The following is a 17,633-nucleotide window of genomic DNA, read 5'->3' on the forward strand; positions in this document are numbered from 1 at the left end:
CTTCCTCTGTTCCTCTTCCTTCTTCCTCTTCTCTTCCTCTTCTCTATTTTTCTCTTCCTCTTCTTCCTCCTCTTTATCATGTTTCTCTTTTCTCTCTTCTAACTTCTCCATCTCTTCTTCTTCCTCTTCTTCTTCTTCTTCTTCCTCTTCTTCTTCTTCTTCTTCCTCTTCCTCTTCTTCTTCTTCTTCTTCTTCCTCCTTCTCTTTTCCTCTTCCTTCTTCCTTATTTGGCTCTTCCTTTGCGTGCGTGTGTGCGTGCGTTTGCGTGTGGTTTTGTGCGTGTGTTTCTGTGTGCGTGTGGTTGTGGTGTGCGTGTGTTTGCGTGTGGTTTACATTTGCGTGTGGTTCTGTGTGCGTGTGGTTGTAGTGTGCGTGTGGTTGCGTGTGGTTCATAATTGCGTGTGCGTGTGTGCGGTTTGCGTGTGCGTGTGTTTGAGTGTGGTTCATGTGTGCGTGCATTTGAGTGTGGTTCATATTTCCGTGCGTTTGTGTGTGGTTCATATTTGCGTGCGTGTGGGTGTGGTTCATTTGCGTGTGGTTAATTTTGGCGTGCGTTTGCGTGTGATTCATATTTGCGTGCGTTTGCGTGTGGTTCATATTTGCGTGCGTGTGCGTGTGATTCATATCTGCGTGCGTTTGTGTGTGATTCATATCTGCATGCGTTTGCGTGTGGTTCATATTTGCGTGCGTTTGCGTGTGGTTCATATTTGCGTGCGTGTGCGTGTGGTTCATATCTGCGTGCGTGTGCGTGTTATTCGTATTTGCGTGTGTTTGCGTGTGGTTCATTAGTGCGTGCGTCTGTGTATGCGTGTGATTTTCGTGCGTGTGCGTGTGTGCGTGATTCTGATGTGCGTGTGATTGCGTGCGTGTGTCATTTTGCGTGTGTGCATGTGTGGTGTTTGCAGGTGTGTGCGTGTGTGTGGTATGATTTGCGTGTGTGTTTCCAGGTATGTGTGGATGTGTGTGTGCGTGTGCGTGTGCGTGTTTGCGTGCATTCGTGTGCGTACGGCCCCACGCACGCAGCGGCGGCCATCATGTGCGCTATGTACGTATTTTCGTGTACACCAACAGCAAGCTGACTCATTGGACCTGTGTATGGAAAGAGAGGATGTACACACACACACACACACACACACACACACACACACACACACACACACACACACACACACACACACCTGCAACATGTATAGTGGTGTCTTTGAGGTGAAGGCGCGACACATTTCCGTCCACTCTAGTCTCCACAAGCCCCTCCAACTGCACCACGCCGCCTCCACTGCCGGGCTGGAAGAGAGAGAGAGAGAGAGAGAGAGAGAGAGAGAGAGAGAGAGAGAGAGAGAGAGAGAGAGAGAGAGAGAGAGAGAGAGAGAGAGAGAGAGAGAGAGAGAGAGAGAGAGAGAGAGAGAGAGAGAGAGAGAGAGAGAGAGAGAGAGAGAGAGAGAGAGAGAGAGAGAGAGAGAGAGAGAGAGAGAGAGAGACTAGTTACTGGTGTGTGTGTGTGTGTGTGTGTGTGTGTGTGTGTGTGTGTGTGTGTGTGTGTGTGTGTGTGCATACCTGGTGTGTGTTCGCTGCATCATCCCTCTTTGTTCCTGTAATAAAAAGAATAGAATAAATAAAACACACACACACACACACACACACACACACACACACACACACACACACACACACACACACACACATTGAATATATTGTTTTTTTTTTTCTCTCTTCTTTTTTTTCTTCCTCCCTCTCTCCTTTCTTTCTTTCTTTCTTTCTTTCTTTCTTTCTTTCTTTCTTCTTTATCGATCTGACCTAACGTAGCCAAAACACCTCTAATTCACACCAAACACCTCAAAACATCCTAAACACCCCAAACCCTACAAAACACCCCAGAACACCCCAGAACACCCCAGAACATCCCAAAACACCCCAGAACACCCCAAACACCCCAGAACACAAAACACCCCAAACACCCCAAAACACACCAAACACACCAACCCAAACACCTCAAAACACACCAAACACACCAAAACACACATAAACACCAAAACACAAAACACATCAAAACACCCCAAACACACCAAACACCCCAAAACACACCAAAACACACCAAAACACTCAAAATACCCAAACCACACCAAACACACCAAACCACACCAAAACACACCAAAACACCCAAAACACACAAAACACAAAACACACAAAACACCCCAAAACACCCAAAACACAAAAAACACCAAAACACCAAAACACACCAAAACACCCAAAACACCCAAAACACAAAAACACCCCAAAACACCCCAAAACACCCAAAACACCCCAAAACACCCCAAAACACCCCAAAACACATCAAACACACAAAACACACCCAAAACACCCCAAAACACACCCAAACACCCCCAAAACACCCCCAGAACACCCACAGGTCTCTAATCACGTACCAATCATATCCTGGTGTCGTGGAGGGGCAGCGCTGGAGGTCAAAAGGAAGAGGTCACTGCTAACTATCAATATCTGCGTCTCTATCATGTCAACTCGCTCCTTGGTTAATAATAATGCATCTTCCAATTCTAGCACTTCCTGTAGAGCGTCTTTAGGTCTGTTTTCCTGCAGTGCCTTGTTGATGAGGCCGTGGTGTACCTAGAGAGAGAGAGAGAGAGAGAGAGAGAGAGAGAGAGAGAGAGAGAGAGAGAGATGTGTACAAAAGAGGTATTAGAGGATGAGAGACAGAGAGAGAGAGAGAGAGAGAGACAGAGAGAGAGAGAGAGAGACATATTTAGAGAGAGAGAGAGAGAGAGAGAGAGAGAGAGAGAGAGAGAGAGAGAGAGAGAGAGAGAGATAATGGAAAGAATAAGATTTTAAGTTACATATTTATAAGCAAGAGAGAGAGAGAGAGAGAGAGAGAGAGAGAGAGAGAGAGAGAGAGAGAGAGAGAGAGAGAGAGAGAGAGAGAGAGAGAGAGAGATAAGAGAGCAAATGACATTAGACTTAAGCTATTTATTGACTATAAACAGAGAGAGAGAGAGAGAGAGAGAGAGAGAGAGAGAGAGAGAGAGAGAGAGAGAGAGAGAGAGAGAGAGAGAGAGAGAGAGAGAGAGAGAGAGAGAGAGAGAGAGAGAGAGAGAGAAGATTGTTTATATTCAAATAGGAAGGAAAATTTGATAATGAGAGGAATAACGTAGAGAGAGAGAGAGAGAGAGAGAGAGAGAGAGAGAGAGAGAGAGAGAGAGAGAGAGAGAGAAAGACATACCATTAGGAAGTAACCATTTTCTTCTCTCTCTAACAGTGCCAGTGCCTTGAGTGTCATCTGGGACAAACTGGGAGTGCCGAACGGGCCTCGCTGCCTGTCAAGGGCGTATGGCAAGTCCCCCGGGGCGAAGAGGCCTGGGGGGGGGGGTAGTGGTAGTAGTGGTGGTGGTGGTGGTGGTGGTAGTAGTAGTAGTAGTAGTAGTAGTAGTAGTAGTAGTAGTAGTGGTTTCATAATTCTACATTGTTTCATCATATCAAGTGATGTAAAAATTGTTGTTGTTGTTGTTGTTGTTGTTGTTGTTGTTGTTGTTGTTGTTGTTGTTGTTGTTGTTGTTGTTGTTGTTGTTGTTGTTGTTGTTGTTGTTGTTGTAACCTAACCTAACTCTTTATTCTCTCTGTTTGAGTCAGTGTGTTTTTGTGGTTAGTGATTCTGTTTATATAAAGTGTTTATTGATGTGGTGGTGGTGGTGGTGGTGGTGGTGGTGGTGGTGATGGTGGTGGTGGTGGTGGTGATGGTTAGAGAGAGAGAGAGAGAGAGAGAGAGAGAGAGAGAGAGAGAGAGAGAGAATGGCAGGCTACGTAATATAATTAGAGAGAAGTATGTCAGATCATTCCTCCTCCTCCTCCTCCTCCTCCTCCTCCTCCTCCTCCTCCTCCTCCTCCTCCTCCTCCTCCTCCTCCTCCTCCTCTTCCTCCTCCTCCTCCTCCTGCATCATGTCACCTTTCTTTTTCCTCATCTTAATACCACCACCACCACCACCACCACCACCACCACCACTACTACTACTACTACTACTACTACTACTACTACTACTACTACTACTACTACTACTACTACTACTACTACCCACCCAGTAAGTGGTCGTTGTTGCAAAGATTTCTCCACATTAATTCATGAGTGGAGGTAACATAAGCAGGCGTCCCTCCCTCCTCCACCTTCCCTCTCCTCCACTCCTCCACCAGGTTCCTCCCATCCTCCCTTCTGCAGCCACTCTCCTCCTCCTCCTCCTCCTCCTCCTCCTCTTCCTCTTCTTCTGCACCGAGTATTCTTCTTCCTCCTCCCATTATGACCTGGAAAAGGAAGAAAGGTACACACACACACACACACACACACACACACACACACACACACACACACACACACACACAAGTACTCATGATGAATTAATGTGTATGGTTTATGTACGACTGAAGGACACACACACACACACACACACACACACACACACACACACACACACACACACACACACACACACACACACACACACACACACACACACACACACGTTGTTATAGTAGTGACTTGTACAAACTGAGGCTCTTGTTGTTGTTGTTGTTGTTGTTGTTGTTTTCATTTCTTTCTTCCTCTCTTCTTTCATTTATTTCTCTTCCCTCCTCCTCCTCCTCCTCCTCCTCCTCCAACTACTACTACTACTACTACTACTACTACTACTACTACTACCTAATCTAACCTAACCTTGATTTTTCTGCCCGGGTCCTCCTCCACCAGCTGGGTCCCTATGTCCTTGCACCGTGGCACCCCCTCTGGCACTGTGGGCGTGGTGCAGTGCCAGTGATGATGGGCGGACTTGGCGTAGAGGGAGGCGGGGAAGGCACTGGTTATGGCTCTTGTTGTGATGAAGCCTGTGTGAGTGAGTGAGTGAGTGAGTGAGTGAGTGAGTGAGTGAGTGAGAGAGAGAGGTAGGGAGGGTTGGTTTGAGGTATGGAAGGAGAAAAGGGTTATAGATGATGAAAGAGAGAGAGAGAGAGAGAGAGAGAGAGAGGAGTGAGGAAAAAGATGAAAACCACCTCCTCCACCTCCTCCTCCTCCTCCTCCTCCTCCTCCTCCTCCTCCTCCTCCTCCTCCTCTTTATACATCATTAGTGAGACCGCATTTGAAATATTTGGTTCATTTTGAGCCTTCATGCTATCAAAAAGATATTAATAAATTAGAGAGCTTGCAAAGACGAGCGGCAAAACTAATCCCTTTAATACGTGGCCTGTCATAGGAAGAACGTCTCAAGATTAGGTACGTTCCTCCCCACAGATCGTCGCATTTCAGGTCACCGCATCCAAACGTTCAAAATACTTCAAAATTTAGACAGGATCGGTAAAAATATAGACTCTTCCTCCTCCTCCTCCTCCTCCTCCTCCTCCTCCTCCTCCTCCTCCTTCTTCCAACCTACCAGTAGCCATGCCAGCCTCCGTCGCCCAGTCCACAATAGAAGACACTCTATTTTCTATCTTGAGGGCGGCGGCGCAGTCACCCCTGGCCACCCCTGCCACGCCCACGGTGCCGCCCCACGCCCGCACGCCGCCCATCATTGCTGTGGCGGCGGCGGCTGTGTCCTGGCCCGCTGTCTGTGTGTGGGAGAAGGTTGGAATAGGTTTGGATGGGTTAGGACACTTTTATAGAGGTTTGGGTAAGTTAGAAGAGGTTTAAAGAGGATTAGAAGAAATTAGAACACTTTTATAGAGGTTTGGATAAGTTAGAAGAGGTTTAAAGAGGATTAGAAGAGGTTAGAACACTTTTATAGAGGTTTGGATAAGTTAGAAGAGAATTAAAGAGGATTATAAACGATTAGGTTAGATTTTGAATGATTATAAGAGGGTTAGAAAGGATCTGAAGGGGATTAGATAGGTTAGGTTAGGTTAGATGAAGTTTATAAGAGATCAGAATACATCCTAGTAAATTTTTCGAGTAGAGCAATGCAGAGAACACGAAATAATGAAAAACAGGTGTGTATGTGTCAAGATGTGTATATGTGTCAAGGTGTGTGTGTATCAAGGACAGATGTAGAGACAGGTGTGTACTTATCAAGGACAGGTATAGAGACAAGTGGGCGTGGGAACTTACCTTCAGCACGCCCAGGTAAGGAAATCTCTCCCACTCAAGGTATTCCTCCCCCCCCACCCCTGTCACCTGCCCTTGTACGCCCTCGCTGCTGCTGTCACGGGCGCCATACCTGTAAATAAGACAGGTGTGTGTGGAGGGGGTGTAATAAAACAGGTCAAAATCTCTCTCTCTCTCTCTCTCTCTCTCTCTCTCTCTCTCTCTCTCTCTCTCTCTCTCTCTCTCTCTCTCTCTCTTACCTTCTCCTATAAATACTATCACGTTTTTCGCTATTCCTTCGTTTATCTCTCTCTCCTTCGCCTTCTTTATCTCTTCCTTCATCTCCCTCTTCCAGTATTCCACATCTGCAAAAATAGTAGTAGTAGTAGTAGTAGTAGTAGTAGTAGTAGTAGTAGTAGTAGTAGTAGTAGTGGTGATTTAACTAACCTGTTTCGTGTGATGAGCAGCCGCACCCCTCCATAGCACCACCAGTCACCATCACCACCACCATCACCACCACCATCACCACCACCACTCCTCCTGCCATGGTGACTGTTGAGAGAGAGAGAGAGAGAGAGAGAGAGAGAGATAAATACACAATATCTACGTTTATCTATCTATGTCTGTCTGTCTGTCTGTCTGTCTGTCTGTCTGTCTGTCTGTCTGTGTGTCTGTCTGTCTGTCTGTCTGTCTGTGTGTCTGTCTGTCTGTCTGTGTGTCTGTCTGTCTGTGTGTCTGTCTGTCTGTCTGTCTGTCTGTGTGTCTGTTAATCTGGTTTGTCTTTTTCAGTTTTCCAGCATCAAAGATCACAAGATTATTCAATTTATCACTTTTTGCATATTTTTTCCCTTTTCTTTGTTCTCTCTCTCTCTCTCTCTCTCTCTCTCTCTCTCTCTCTCTCTCTCTCTCTCTCTCTTACCTGTGTTTTTTTCCTCACCTATCCTCTCTCTTCTCTCTCTCTCTTTCTCTTTTTCTCTCTTTCTCTCTCTCTTTCTCTCTCCCTTCCTTCCTTGACGACTGTGAAAGAGAAACTGAGAGAGAGAGAAAATTTTGATTAATTCTCTCTCACACTCCATCATCTCCCTCTCTCTCTCTCTCTCTCTCTCTCTCTCTCTCTCTCTCTCTCTCTCTCTCTCTCTCTCTCTCTCTCTCTCTCTCTCTCTCTCTCTCTCTGTGATCATTCATTGTCAAGTCATAGAGAGAGAGAGAGAGAGAGAGAGAGAGAGAGAGAGAGAGAGAGAGGAGGAGAGTAGTAGTAGTAGTAGTAGTAGTAATAAACAGCATTCCCTCTCTCTCTCTCTCTCTCTCTCTCTCTCTCTCTCTCTCTCTCTCTCTCTCACGCTAAGAGCCAATCACAGAAGCTTTTAAGTCGCGGAGAAATGTGATTGGCTGAGAGATAAAGTTACTCGCTCATTCCGGCCTCGTGATTGGCTGAAGTGGACCAATGGGAGGGCTTCCTGGTGGGGGTGTCACGTGGGGCCTGGTGGATGGGGGAGGGGGAGTGTTGATAGATAGATAGATTGATTGATTGAGAGAGAGAGAGAGAGAGAGAGAGAGAGAGAGAGAGAGAGAGAGAGAGAGAGAGAGGTACTAAATCAAACACAAGAGAACGAAAGACACTTAAAAATGAAAGAAAACGTGAAATTTATGACCAACAGAAAATGAGAGACGGTACTTGGAACAGAAAACGGAGCTGTTACATGCAAGGGAGACTGAGGTAGATAAATAAATAAGTAAATAAATAAATAAATAAATTGATAGATAGATAAATAGATAGATAGATAAAAAAATAATATTGAATTGTAGTGTTAGTTGTAATCTGAGTGTTGTTGTTGTTGTTGTTGTTTTGATAAGAAATAGTTGTAAAAAATTCTTTATATAGAAATACTGGTAATCTTTTTCTGAGGCCATTTTATTGACACTAGCAAGGGTCTATGGAGGTCAGAAGATTAATGGCCACAGTCTTCACTATTTTAACCCCTTCAGTACTGGGACACATTTTTACCTTGAGATTTGTGTACCATTAGACCATTTTATTGACATTAGGAAGGGTGTATGGAGAGCAGAAGATTAATGGCCACAGTCTTCACTATTTTAAACCCCCACATAAGTTTTACCTCTCTCTCTCTCTCTCTCTCTCTCTCTCTCTCTCAGTTTGTGGTGGAGCATGTGAGCAAGGATTGAGGATGGCTAGGCAGGCTGGGCGGTCTCTGCAGCCAGCCTGACACCACTCCACTCTCCCTTATTTCCACCAAGATAGGCAGCGCACCACATCTCACGCAGGTAAGGATGTGTGTGTGTGTGTGTGTGTGTGTGTGTGTGTGTGAGTAGTAAGATGTACAGTTTCTAAGTTTTTCTGTGAACTTTGCCTGTGGAAGATGAATGTGATCAATCTGTGTGGTACTGATGTATCTGTGGAGGCATCACTGTCACAGGAGGAAGGAGGGATGAGTGGCTGACTTGTGTTTGTGTGTTTGTGAGTGGTGGTGTGTGTCTGTGTGAGGAGGGATGAGTGGGTGACTTGTGTTTGTGTGTTTGTGAGTGGTGGTGTGTCTTGTGTGGAGGGGTGAGTGTGAGTGGTGGTGTGTGTCTGTGTGAGGAGGGATGAGTGGTTGACTTGTGCTTGTGTGTGTTTGTGAGTGGTGGTGTGTGTCTGTGTGAGGAGGGGTGAGTGGGTGGGTTGCACATGTGCCCTGGGTATTGGTGACTGCAGTGAGGGTGTGTTCCCCCACAGGACGTGCTGCCCGGTGGCGTGGCGTCGTGGGAAACGCCTCTTGTATCCCTGCCTGGCCTTTACTGAACACATGAAGGTGCTCCAGAGTTTCAAGAAGGGAGTGGCACACACACACACACACACACACACACACACTTTGCTGCACTCCTAGTAAGGTAAACAAGTTGTCAAGTAGTAGTTATTTTGACATTGTTACCAGTTTTTCTCACCTCCCAACTGCTAACTCTGTACAAGGGTCTTATCTGTCTTTGTGTGAAGTACTCGTCGCATGTTTGAGGAGGTTCCACTCACAGTATTGTTAGATAGGGTGGAATCAAAAGCTTTTCATCTCATCAATTCCTCCTCTAACTGACTGCCTTCAGCCTCTTTCTATCTTATTGCTATTTTCGTGCTAACTGCTCTACTGATCTTGCTAACTGCATGCCTCCCCTCCTCCCCTCACCCTCATTCCACAAGGCTTTCTTCTTCCTCATGTCTCTATTCTGTCCAACCCTCTAAAGCAAGAGTGAACCAGTACTCTCAATCATTCATACCTTTCTCTGGTAAACTCTGGAACTCCCTGCCTGCTTCTGTATTTCCATCTTCCTATGACTTGACGTCTTTTAAGAGGGAGGTTTCAAGGCATTTGTCTGTCTTTTGGCTAATTCTGTACCAATCTTTTAGTGAACTTGCAATTCAAGTGGGCCTTTTTTGTTTTATAACTTTGTTGCCCTTGGCTAGTTTCCCTCTTGCATAAAAAAAAAAAAAAATCATGTGGCTTTGCTTGGCTGGTTTTTTTTTTTATACATTTTGATGTACGACAAATGTGAATGGAAGTGAGCAGTTTTCACAATTTAAGATTGGTGAGATGACATGAAGGTAAAGGATTGCTAAACATGAACTCTTGTTGACTCCTTTCTTTTTTTGCAGGCTTTTGGAGGTCCAGCCGCACACTGCACACTGCTTTCCTAAACGTGTGTGCAGAGTGCAAGACAGAGAGTGGCAAGGATGGAGGATGCTTCAACATTGACAGCATTATTGGTTCAGGGTTTCTGTGTTTGTGGAAAATAGTGGACTTAACTAACACTGTGCATCAAATCACTTCATTACATGTCGGCATATATTTAGCTACAAGGAGTAACGGTTCATGAGATTTGTGATGTATAAAACGTGGCTTAGAGGAGATCTTGCATTATGAAGATTTGTTTAAAGGTGTTTGTTTGTTAGCATGATGTGTTGTGTCAGTCTGAACAGTCCAGATGGCATGGGTAAGTGAGGAAAAGTTTAGGGAAAATAGGAAAGAATATGAAGTAGATGGATACATTATGTATTTACACCAGAGAATTGGTAGGATAGGCGGAGGAGTAGTTATTTATGTAAAAAAATCCTTCATTTCCAGTCAGGTTAATGGTATTAAGGTAGATGTATGGGGATCACAGATTGTAGAGGAATTCACTGCAGGACTTAGCCCTGTTAATGGGCCAAATATTTAGAATTAGTATATAATGTATTGTGTACTTGTAAGTGTATCTTTAAGTACTGATGACGAGGTGGCTGTGCGACTGATACAGGATAACCTAGATGGCCCTGGTGGCCCTTTGTTATCCTATTATTTATGTTAGGTTAGGTTATGAACATGAACCATTGGCCATTGCTCTTCCTGCACATGGAATTTCAGTTAACACTGCAAGGTGTGCATGTTTGTGTGTGTGTGTGTTTGTTTGTTTGTGTTCAGCTTTGTAGGCAAGTGTGCCAGTCATTGCTTGATGTCAGTGTCTTTCATTTAGGTACAAAATGTTGTATAATTAGGTTTATAAACATTTTTGAGTGAGAATGTTTAGATTAATTAAATATTAAGTTTCTCAGTTTTGTAGAGCTTTGGTGTTTCTGTTCTGCGTAAGGTTTCAGGGGCTGTATTGTATAAACCGTCACAGCCAATGACGTGATTGTAGCGAGACAAAGTGGTGCATTTTAGACAAGTCCCTCTGTGACAGGCTGTCACCTTGTGACTCATCATCAGGAGGTATTTCTTTGTATACATATATAAAGTTGACAAGTAATGACACCAAAGACCAAAAGTGGAGTGAGGGTCAGGCATTGAGTGAGGCCTGAGGCTGACTGTGTAGAATGTGGCCCCAGAATGATGGTCTGTGTTTTGTGTATTTATGGTGACAATACAGTGTTGCAAGGAACAACTTGCTGTTTGAGAGCAATGCCATTGTGAAATGCTTAAAAGATATTTTACAGAGTTGATAGTTCCTCACTGACTTTTGCAATGAAAATGGTCTCAAAATACTTCTAGAACTTGTAGTTACTAGCAATGACAATGCTCTCAAAATGGTACTCTTGTGTTCATTTGTTTTGTTATATTAGACAAATGTGTGGATGGCAATGAACAGGTCTGCCTCACTCCACCTGTTAGGTGGAGTGAGGCAGACCTGTTCACTGTTCATACAGGGACTGCTGCCATGTGTGTGCAGCCTCATGGCTTGCAACTTGCAAAATAATTTTGTACATTGAAACAATCTCAGAGTAATGTATTACTGGAAAAAAAAATTTAAGTTGAAAATGCATCAATTATTCCAAGTTAAGAATGTAAAAAGTTTAAAATTATACAAATTCTGATATTCCACTGCCAAGTTGAAAATTGTAACTAAAAGCAGAGTTGAAAAAACTATAAATTATATCATTTGTAGAAATGTTTTTTAAGTTGAAAATTTTGGTAGTTTTGTAATTTGAAGAAATTTTTTTAAGTTGAAAATTTTGGTAGAGTTTTACTATAAATTATCTAATTTGTAGAAATTTTTTTAAGTTAAAAATTTTGTTTGAGTTTTGTAATAATTTTTGTAATAAGTTGAAAATTTTGGTAGAGTTTTGAGATGTGTAAAAATTTTCTGTAAAAATTTTTTTTAAGTTGAAAGTTTTGGTAGAGTTTTACTATAAATTATCTAATTTGTAGAAATTTTTTTAAGTTGAAAATTTTGTTTGAGTTTTGTAACAATTTTTGTAATAAGTTGAAAATTTTGGAATTTTTTTTAAGTTGAAAATTTTGGTAGAGTTTTGAGAGGTGTAAAAATTTTCTGTAAAATTTTTTAAGTTGAAAATTTTTGTAGAGTTTTGAGACGTGTAAACATGTTTTTGTTGATTGAATAAAAGTGAAGGAAGGGAGACTCTTCAATGTATTTTTAACCCAAATATCCATCTGCACTTTCTCCGGAGACTCTTCCGAGTATTTATGACTTAGCACAGTTTTGTGGCTGCTTTTGTGGGGATTTTTCACCATTTTTTTGCTTTTTTGGGGATTTTTCACCATTTTTTCGCTTGTTTTGGGGATTTTTCTGCATTTTTAGCTTTTTTGGGCAGTTTTCCAGCCATTTTCTGCTAATTTTCAGCTTTTTGTGCCTTTTACTGCCATTTTATCCAAGAAGAGCCAATTGGCTGGTTATCTATCATCTATCTATCAATCTGTCTTCAGGCTTTTTTTGTATTCAAATTATTTACAGCTTTAATGAAAGGACTATTCAGTTTTCTCAATGAAAGGACTATTCAGTTTTCTATTTGTTAAGATGTAGTAACTGCATATATATATTATACATAATGTACTACAATATGTCAACCAATATTGTCAGGTTTAGGCTTCATATTAGGTTAGGTTTACCTCGAGATTAGACCGAGGCGTTTTGTGAGATAGGAACAGGTCAGGTCAGGTGTTTCCAAAGGCTCCCTAAAGAAAGGAATCATGGAATGCATCAAATTTTCTCTAGTCTATTTATTATCGAGTAGTAACACTCAGTTATGTGGGTACATCACAGAACACAGGAATAACATTACACATTCACGCGGGTACATTCACATTAGATGGAAGGAAAGACACCACAAGAATGACTGGCAACATGTATTGTTTAGGTTAGATGAAACAAGGCTGTCTGTCCTCCCTCCCTGGATGGCTCCGCCTGTTGTCAGTCACCTGGCGTCTTCCAGTGCAAGAAGAGCCAGATTCCTCCTGCAGGCTGGGGGCTGTCCTCCCTCCCTGGATGGCTCCGTGTGTTGTCAGTCACCTGGCGTCTTCCAGTGCAAGAAGAGCCAGATTCCTCCTGCAGGCTGGGGCTGTCCTCCTCCCTGGATGGCTCCGTGTGTTGTCAGTCACCTGGCGTCTTCCAGTGCAAGAAGAGCCAGATTCCTCCTGCAGGGCTGGGGGCTGTCCTCCCTCCCTGGATGGTTCCGTGTGTTGTCAGTCACCTGGCGTGTTCCAGTGCAAGAAGAGCCAGATTCCTCCTGCAGGCTGGGGGCTGTCCTCCCTCCCTGGATGGCTCCGCCAGTTGTCACACACCGGCGTGTTCCAGTGCAAGAAGCAGTTTCCTGTTGCAGGCTGGGGTTGTTAGCGCACGCTGGTTTGGTTCTCCTTCAGTAGTGGCTGGACCTGAAAGAAAATTTATTTTACCTTCACATTTTAATAATGAACCACCTTCGTCCTCAAATGTAGGCTAGGTGTGGTGTGGTGTGGTGTCCGAGTAAGTGTTTTGGTGGGGTGTGGTGTGGTGTGGTGTCCGAGTAAGTGTTTTGGTGGGGTGTGGTGTGGTGTGTGCATTACATTTTGCTCACAACTACGGAACACTAATTTGTAATGTTATCTCCAAACCTCGCACACAAAAAAGAGACATTCCAGCCATACCAGTCGTTCTATTCTGATTACGAACCTTACGAGTTCTGCTTCCGAGCACTGGCCGAGAACCGGTTCCCGCGCGCTCGCCTCGATTCCCGGCTCCCCCTCAGCAGCTCCTCCACCCGGCCAGCTGATTTGACGTCACAAAATGAAGAAATATAAAAATGAAAAATGATATAAAATTGTTTTTGCGCAGGGGGTTCCTTGAGACAATGGAGTTGAAACCGCCCGGGCCCTACCTGTGCTGAACCGCACGCTTCCGCGGTCTGCGTCCTCTTCTGGAGAGAGACCTGCAAGCGATGGACCGCTACCACATGGACACCGATGATGAGCACCAACAGAATGCCGGGGCTTCTCACACACTTGGGCGGATACAGGTCGGACTCGAGCGCCACTGTGGCTGACGAGTTCACTTGGGTAAACAGATGTGCCTCCAAGTAGGTAGAGCGTAGATGTAGGGACGCCGTTAACAGCCTTGTGGGTAGAACATTGGCATCTAGCCAATAATATCTCTAACAACTTTACTTCTTCGTCTTTCCCTCCTTTACTTCATCCAGATGGCTCTACAGCTGTCTCTTCTTTTTCTAAAGCTGAACTCTTCGCTCAAACCTTTGCTACCAACTCAACTTTGGATGATTCTGGGCATATTCCTCCTACTCCTCCACCCTCTGACTACTTCATCCCTAAAATTAAAATTCTTTATAAAGACGTTTTCCTGGCCCTCTCTGGCCTTGATTCTCGGAAGGCTTACGGTCCGGATGGAGTCCCTCCTGTTGTTCTCAAAACTGTGCTTCCGAACTCGCTCACAGCCTGGTCAAACTCTTTCATCTGTGTCTCTACTTCTATTTATCCTTCTTGCTGGAAGTTTGCTCACATTCAACCTGTCCCTAAAAAGGTGACCACTCCAATCCTTCTAACTACCGCCCTATAGCTTTGATTTCCTGCCTTTCTAAAGCCTTTGAGTCTATCCTTAATAGGAAGATAATGAGGCATCTATCAGCTCACAACCTTCTCTCTGATTGCCAGTATGGTTTCCGTAAAGGCAGATCTACTGGTGATCTTCTTACTTTCCTAACTGAATCTTGGTCATCCTCTTTAGGGACTTCGGTGAAACCTTTGCTGTCGGCCTTGACATATCGAAAGCCTTCGATAGAGTCTGGCACAAATCTTTAATTTCTAAACTACCCTCCTACGGATTCTATCCTTCTCTCTGTACCTTCATCTCCAGTTTCCTTTCCGATCGTTCTATTGCTGCTGTAGTAGACGGTCACTGTTCTTCCCTAAAACTATCAACAGTGGTGTTCCACAGGGTTCTGTCCTATCACCCACTCTCTTTCTATTATTCATCAATGATCTCCTAAATCTGACTCAATGCCCTATCCACTCCTATGCTGATGATACCACCCTGCATTATTCAACAGCGTTCAACAGACGCCCAACCCAACAACAATTAAATGACTCAAGGCGAGATGCTATAGGACGCCTAACTTCTGATCTTTCACTTGTTTCTGATTGGGGCAGAGAAAACCTGGTTTTGTTCAATGCCTCAAAACTCAATTTCTACAACTATCTACTCGACATAACCTTCCAGACAACTATCCTCTCTTCTTCAATAACACTCAACTTCCCTCTCCTCTACATTAAACACACTCGGTCTATCCTTCACTAAAAATCTAAACTGGAAATTTCACATCTCTACTCTTGCTAAATCAGCTTCCAAGAAGTTAGGTGTCCTATGGCGTCTTCGTCCATTTTTCTCCCTCCCAGCTGCTTGCTCTGTACAAGGGCCTTATCCGCCCGTGTATGGAGTATGGCTCTCATGTCTGGGGATCCACACACACAGCTTTACTAAACAAGGTGGAATCTAAAGCTTTTCGTCTTATCAACTCTTCTCCTCTAACTGACTGTCTTGATTCTTTAAGTCACCGCCGCAATGTTGCATCTTTATCTGTCTTCTACCGCTGTTTTCATGCTGTCTGCTCTTCTGAACTTGCTAACTGCATGCCTTCCCCTCCTGCGGCCTCGCTGCACAAGACTCTCTACTTCTTCTCATCCCTATTCTGTCCATCTTCCTAATGCAAGAGTTAACCAGTATCTTCACTCCTTCATTCCCTACACTGGTAAACTCTGGAACTCTCTACCTGTGTCTGTATTTCCACCTGCCTATGACTTAAACTCTTTCAAAAGAGGAGTGTCAAGACACCTCTTACGTTAACTGGACCCTCCTTTTAGATTTTTCTGTTTTTTCTCTTTCTACTTTTCTTTTAACAGGGCCTGGCAACCAGCGGGATTTTTTTTTTTCCAACACTGTGTTTGCCCTTGGCCAGTGCCCTTGTAATGTAAAAAAAAAAAAAAAAAAAAAGAACGTAGATGTAGGGACGCCGGTGACAGCCTGTGGGTAGAACGTAGATGTAGGGACGCCGGTGACAGCCTGTGGGTAGAACGTAGATGTAGGGACGCCGGTGACAGCCTGTGGGTAGAACGTAGATGTAGGGACGCCGGTGACAGCCTGTGGGTAGAACGTAGATGTAGGGACGCCGGTGACAGCCTGTGGGTAGAACGTAGATGTAGGGACGCCGGTGACAGCCTGTGGGTAGAACGTAGATGTAGGGACGCTGGTGAAGACTAGTGGCGCGGGACGTGCTCCACCGCCTGACTGACCCCAGACTTTAGCCCATGCTTGGGGAGGTGGGCGGCATGACCAGACGTTCTCCCTTGTTGTACACACTGCTGCTGCAACAATAAAGTCCCCAATCAATCAAACATCCTTCACCTGTGTCAGTAAGTCTTTATATGCCAACTCCAAGACCTTTTCTATGATACGAGGACAAATTGCACAGCATGATCTGACTAGAAACAAACTGCAACTACGTACATCACGTAAGGACTAACTAGTGTGTGGTGCTGCACCCAACATGTGCACCACAACCACAACACGCCAAACTTGTTACTCCATTGTTCCTACACTCACTGCACCAGACAGTCATGGGACACCAGATAGCGACAGTCATGGGTAACTGAACACCACAAAATTTTGCTATACACAACCATTTTGAAGTTCTTACACAAAGATTAACTCGCGTTCAGAAGAATTACTTTTGAAATAAAATGGGAGGTGCCGTGACGTTTCAGCACTAACACTTTGCTTGAAACTTAACATTTAATGGCACACTGGTTCACAGCACGTACGAAACTCTGGCCGAGATGTCACAGCACCCAACAACTCCCTCACACAACGCAATATCCCACTAACCTAACAACCCTACCTGTTCACCTCCCTGGTGCACCTACACCCAACATCCTGGATTGAGCCAAGGACTGAAAAACTGACCTCAACACTGAATGAAACCTTACATTACACCTATCTCGAGACACGTTTGGCACTACGGGTTATCCTCTCACACTTCCAGGTGAAAACCCATATTTGAGCCTATTTCACCCATTTCAGAGTTCCACAATCAGTTTTGCATTAACACTTAAGAATGAAATATTTCAACAGAAAGCTGGGTAATCGCAGACCGATGTTCAAGCTCACTCCACTAGGAATGAAACTGCACGAAGCGCCGGTACACTAAAAGCCACGCGCTCGAAATAGATACCGAATCCAAAGGTGTTCAAAACGCTTCAGGTACCATTATCTAGTGCTCGGATCGTTACTCAACACCACACAGTAAACAACGAGCTTGATACGCAACTAAATCTAAACACAATGACAAAGAAAAAAGTTGAAACCCACGACAAACCCAACACGTAGCTCTCACCAATGTTCGTGACAGCTTCGCCTACGTCTGCGCCACCGCTCACTGAGAAGCGGAGATGCAGTAAGCTTAGGGAGATCATAACAGCCACTAGCAGCACCTCAGCCCTGTTATCAACGCACACCCAAGCCACGGAGTTATGAGCACATGTACTCCGCTCAATAAACATGTTAAGAGGCGCTTGTCATTAATAGAACACCAACGCGTTACTTCATTACAGATTGAGCGTTATCAAATAGCAAACTGATGTTGAGAACTACACTATAAACAAAGACCTCCACGAAATGTCAAGCAACACTTCCTATCCTCTGAAACACAGCAAGGAACTTTCAATTAGTCCTGTTCATGAGTAAACCAAGTCCTTCACTACACACACACACCTTCTCGACCTACAGCAATACACGCACACACTAACAGCACAGTACAGGTGTC

The 17,633-nt window shown here is 44.3% G+C and overlaps 1 protein-coding gene across 1 annotated transcript; it reads right to left on the reverse strand.

Moving 5' to 3' along the window:
- Window positions 1-871: 871 nt before the first annotated feature.
- On the reverse strand, window positions 872-7,058 carry LOC123519589 (membrane-bound alkaline phosphatase-like). The gene is made up of 12 exons (XM_045281013.1): window positions 7,005-7,058; window positions 6,515-6,619; window positions 6,328-6,432; window positions 6,092-6,200; window positions 5,421-5,595; window positions 4,712-4,878; window positions 4,083-4,302; window positions 3,233-3,366; window positions 2,424-2,622; window positions 1,555-1,589; window positions 1,179-1,284; window positions 872-1,089 (listed from the first exon to the last, which is right to left on the reverse strand). The coding sequence occupies exons 5-12, from the start codon at window positions 5,557-5,559 to the stop codon at window positions 872-874; spliced, it is 1,218 nt and encodes a 405-aa protein (XP_045136948.1). The 5' UTR covers window positions 5,560-5,595; window positions 6,092-6,200; window positions 6,328-6,432; window positions 6,515-6,619; window positions 7,005-7,058.
- Window positions 7,059-17,633: the final 10,575 nt, after the last annotated feature.

Source organism: Portunus trituberculatus, chromosome 7 (assembly GCF_017591435.1).
Source record: "Portunus trituberculatus isolate SZX2019 chromosome 7, ASM1759143v1, whole genome shotgun sequence".
Classification (NCBI taxonomy): Eukaryota; Metazoa; Arthropoda; class Malacostraca; order Decapoda; family Portunidae; genus Portunus; species Portunus trituberculatus.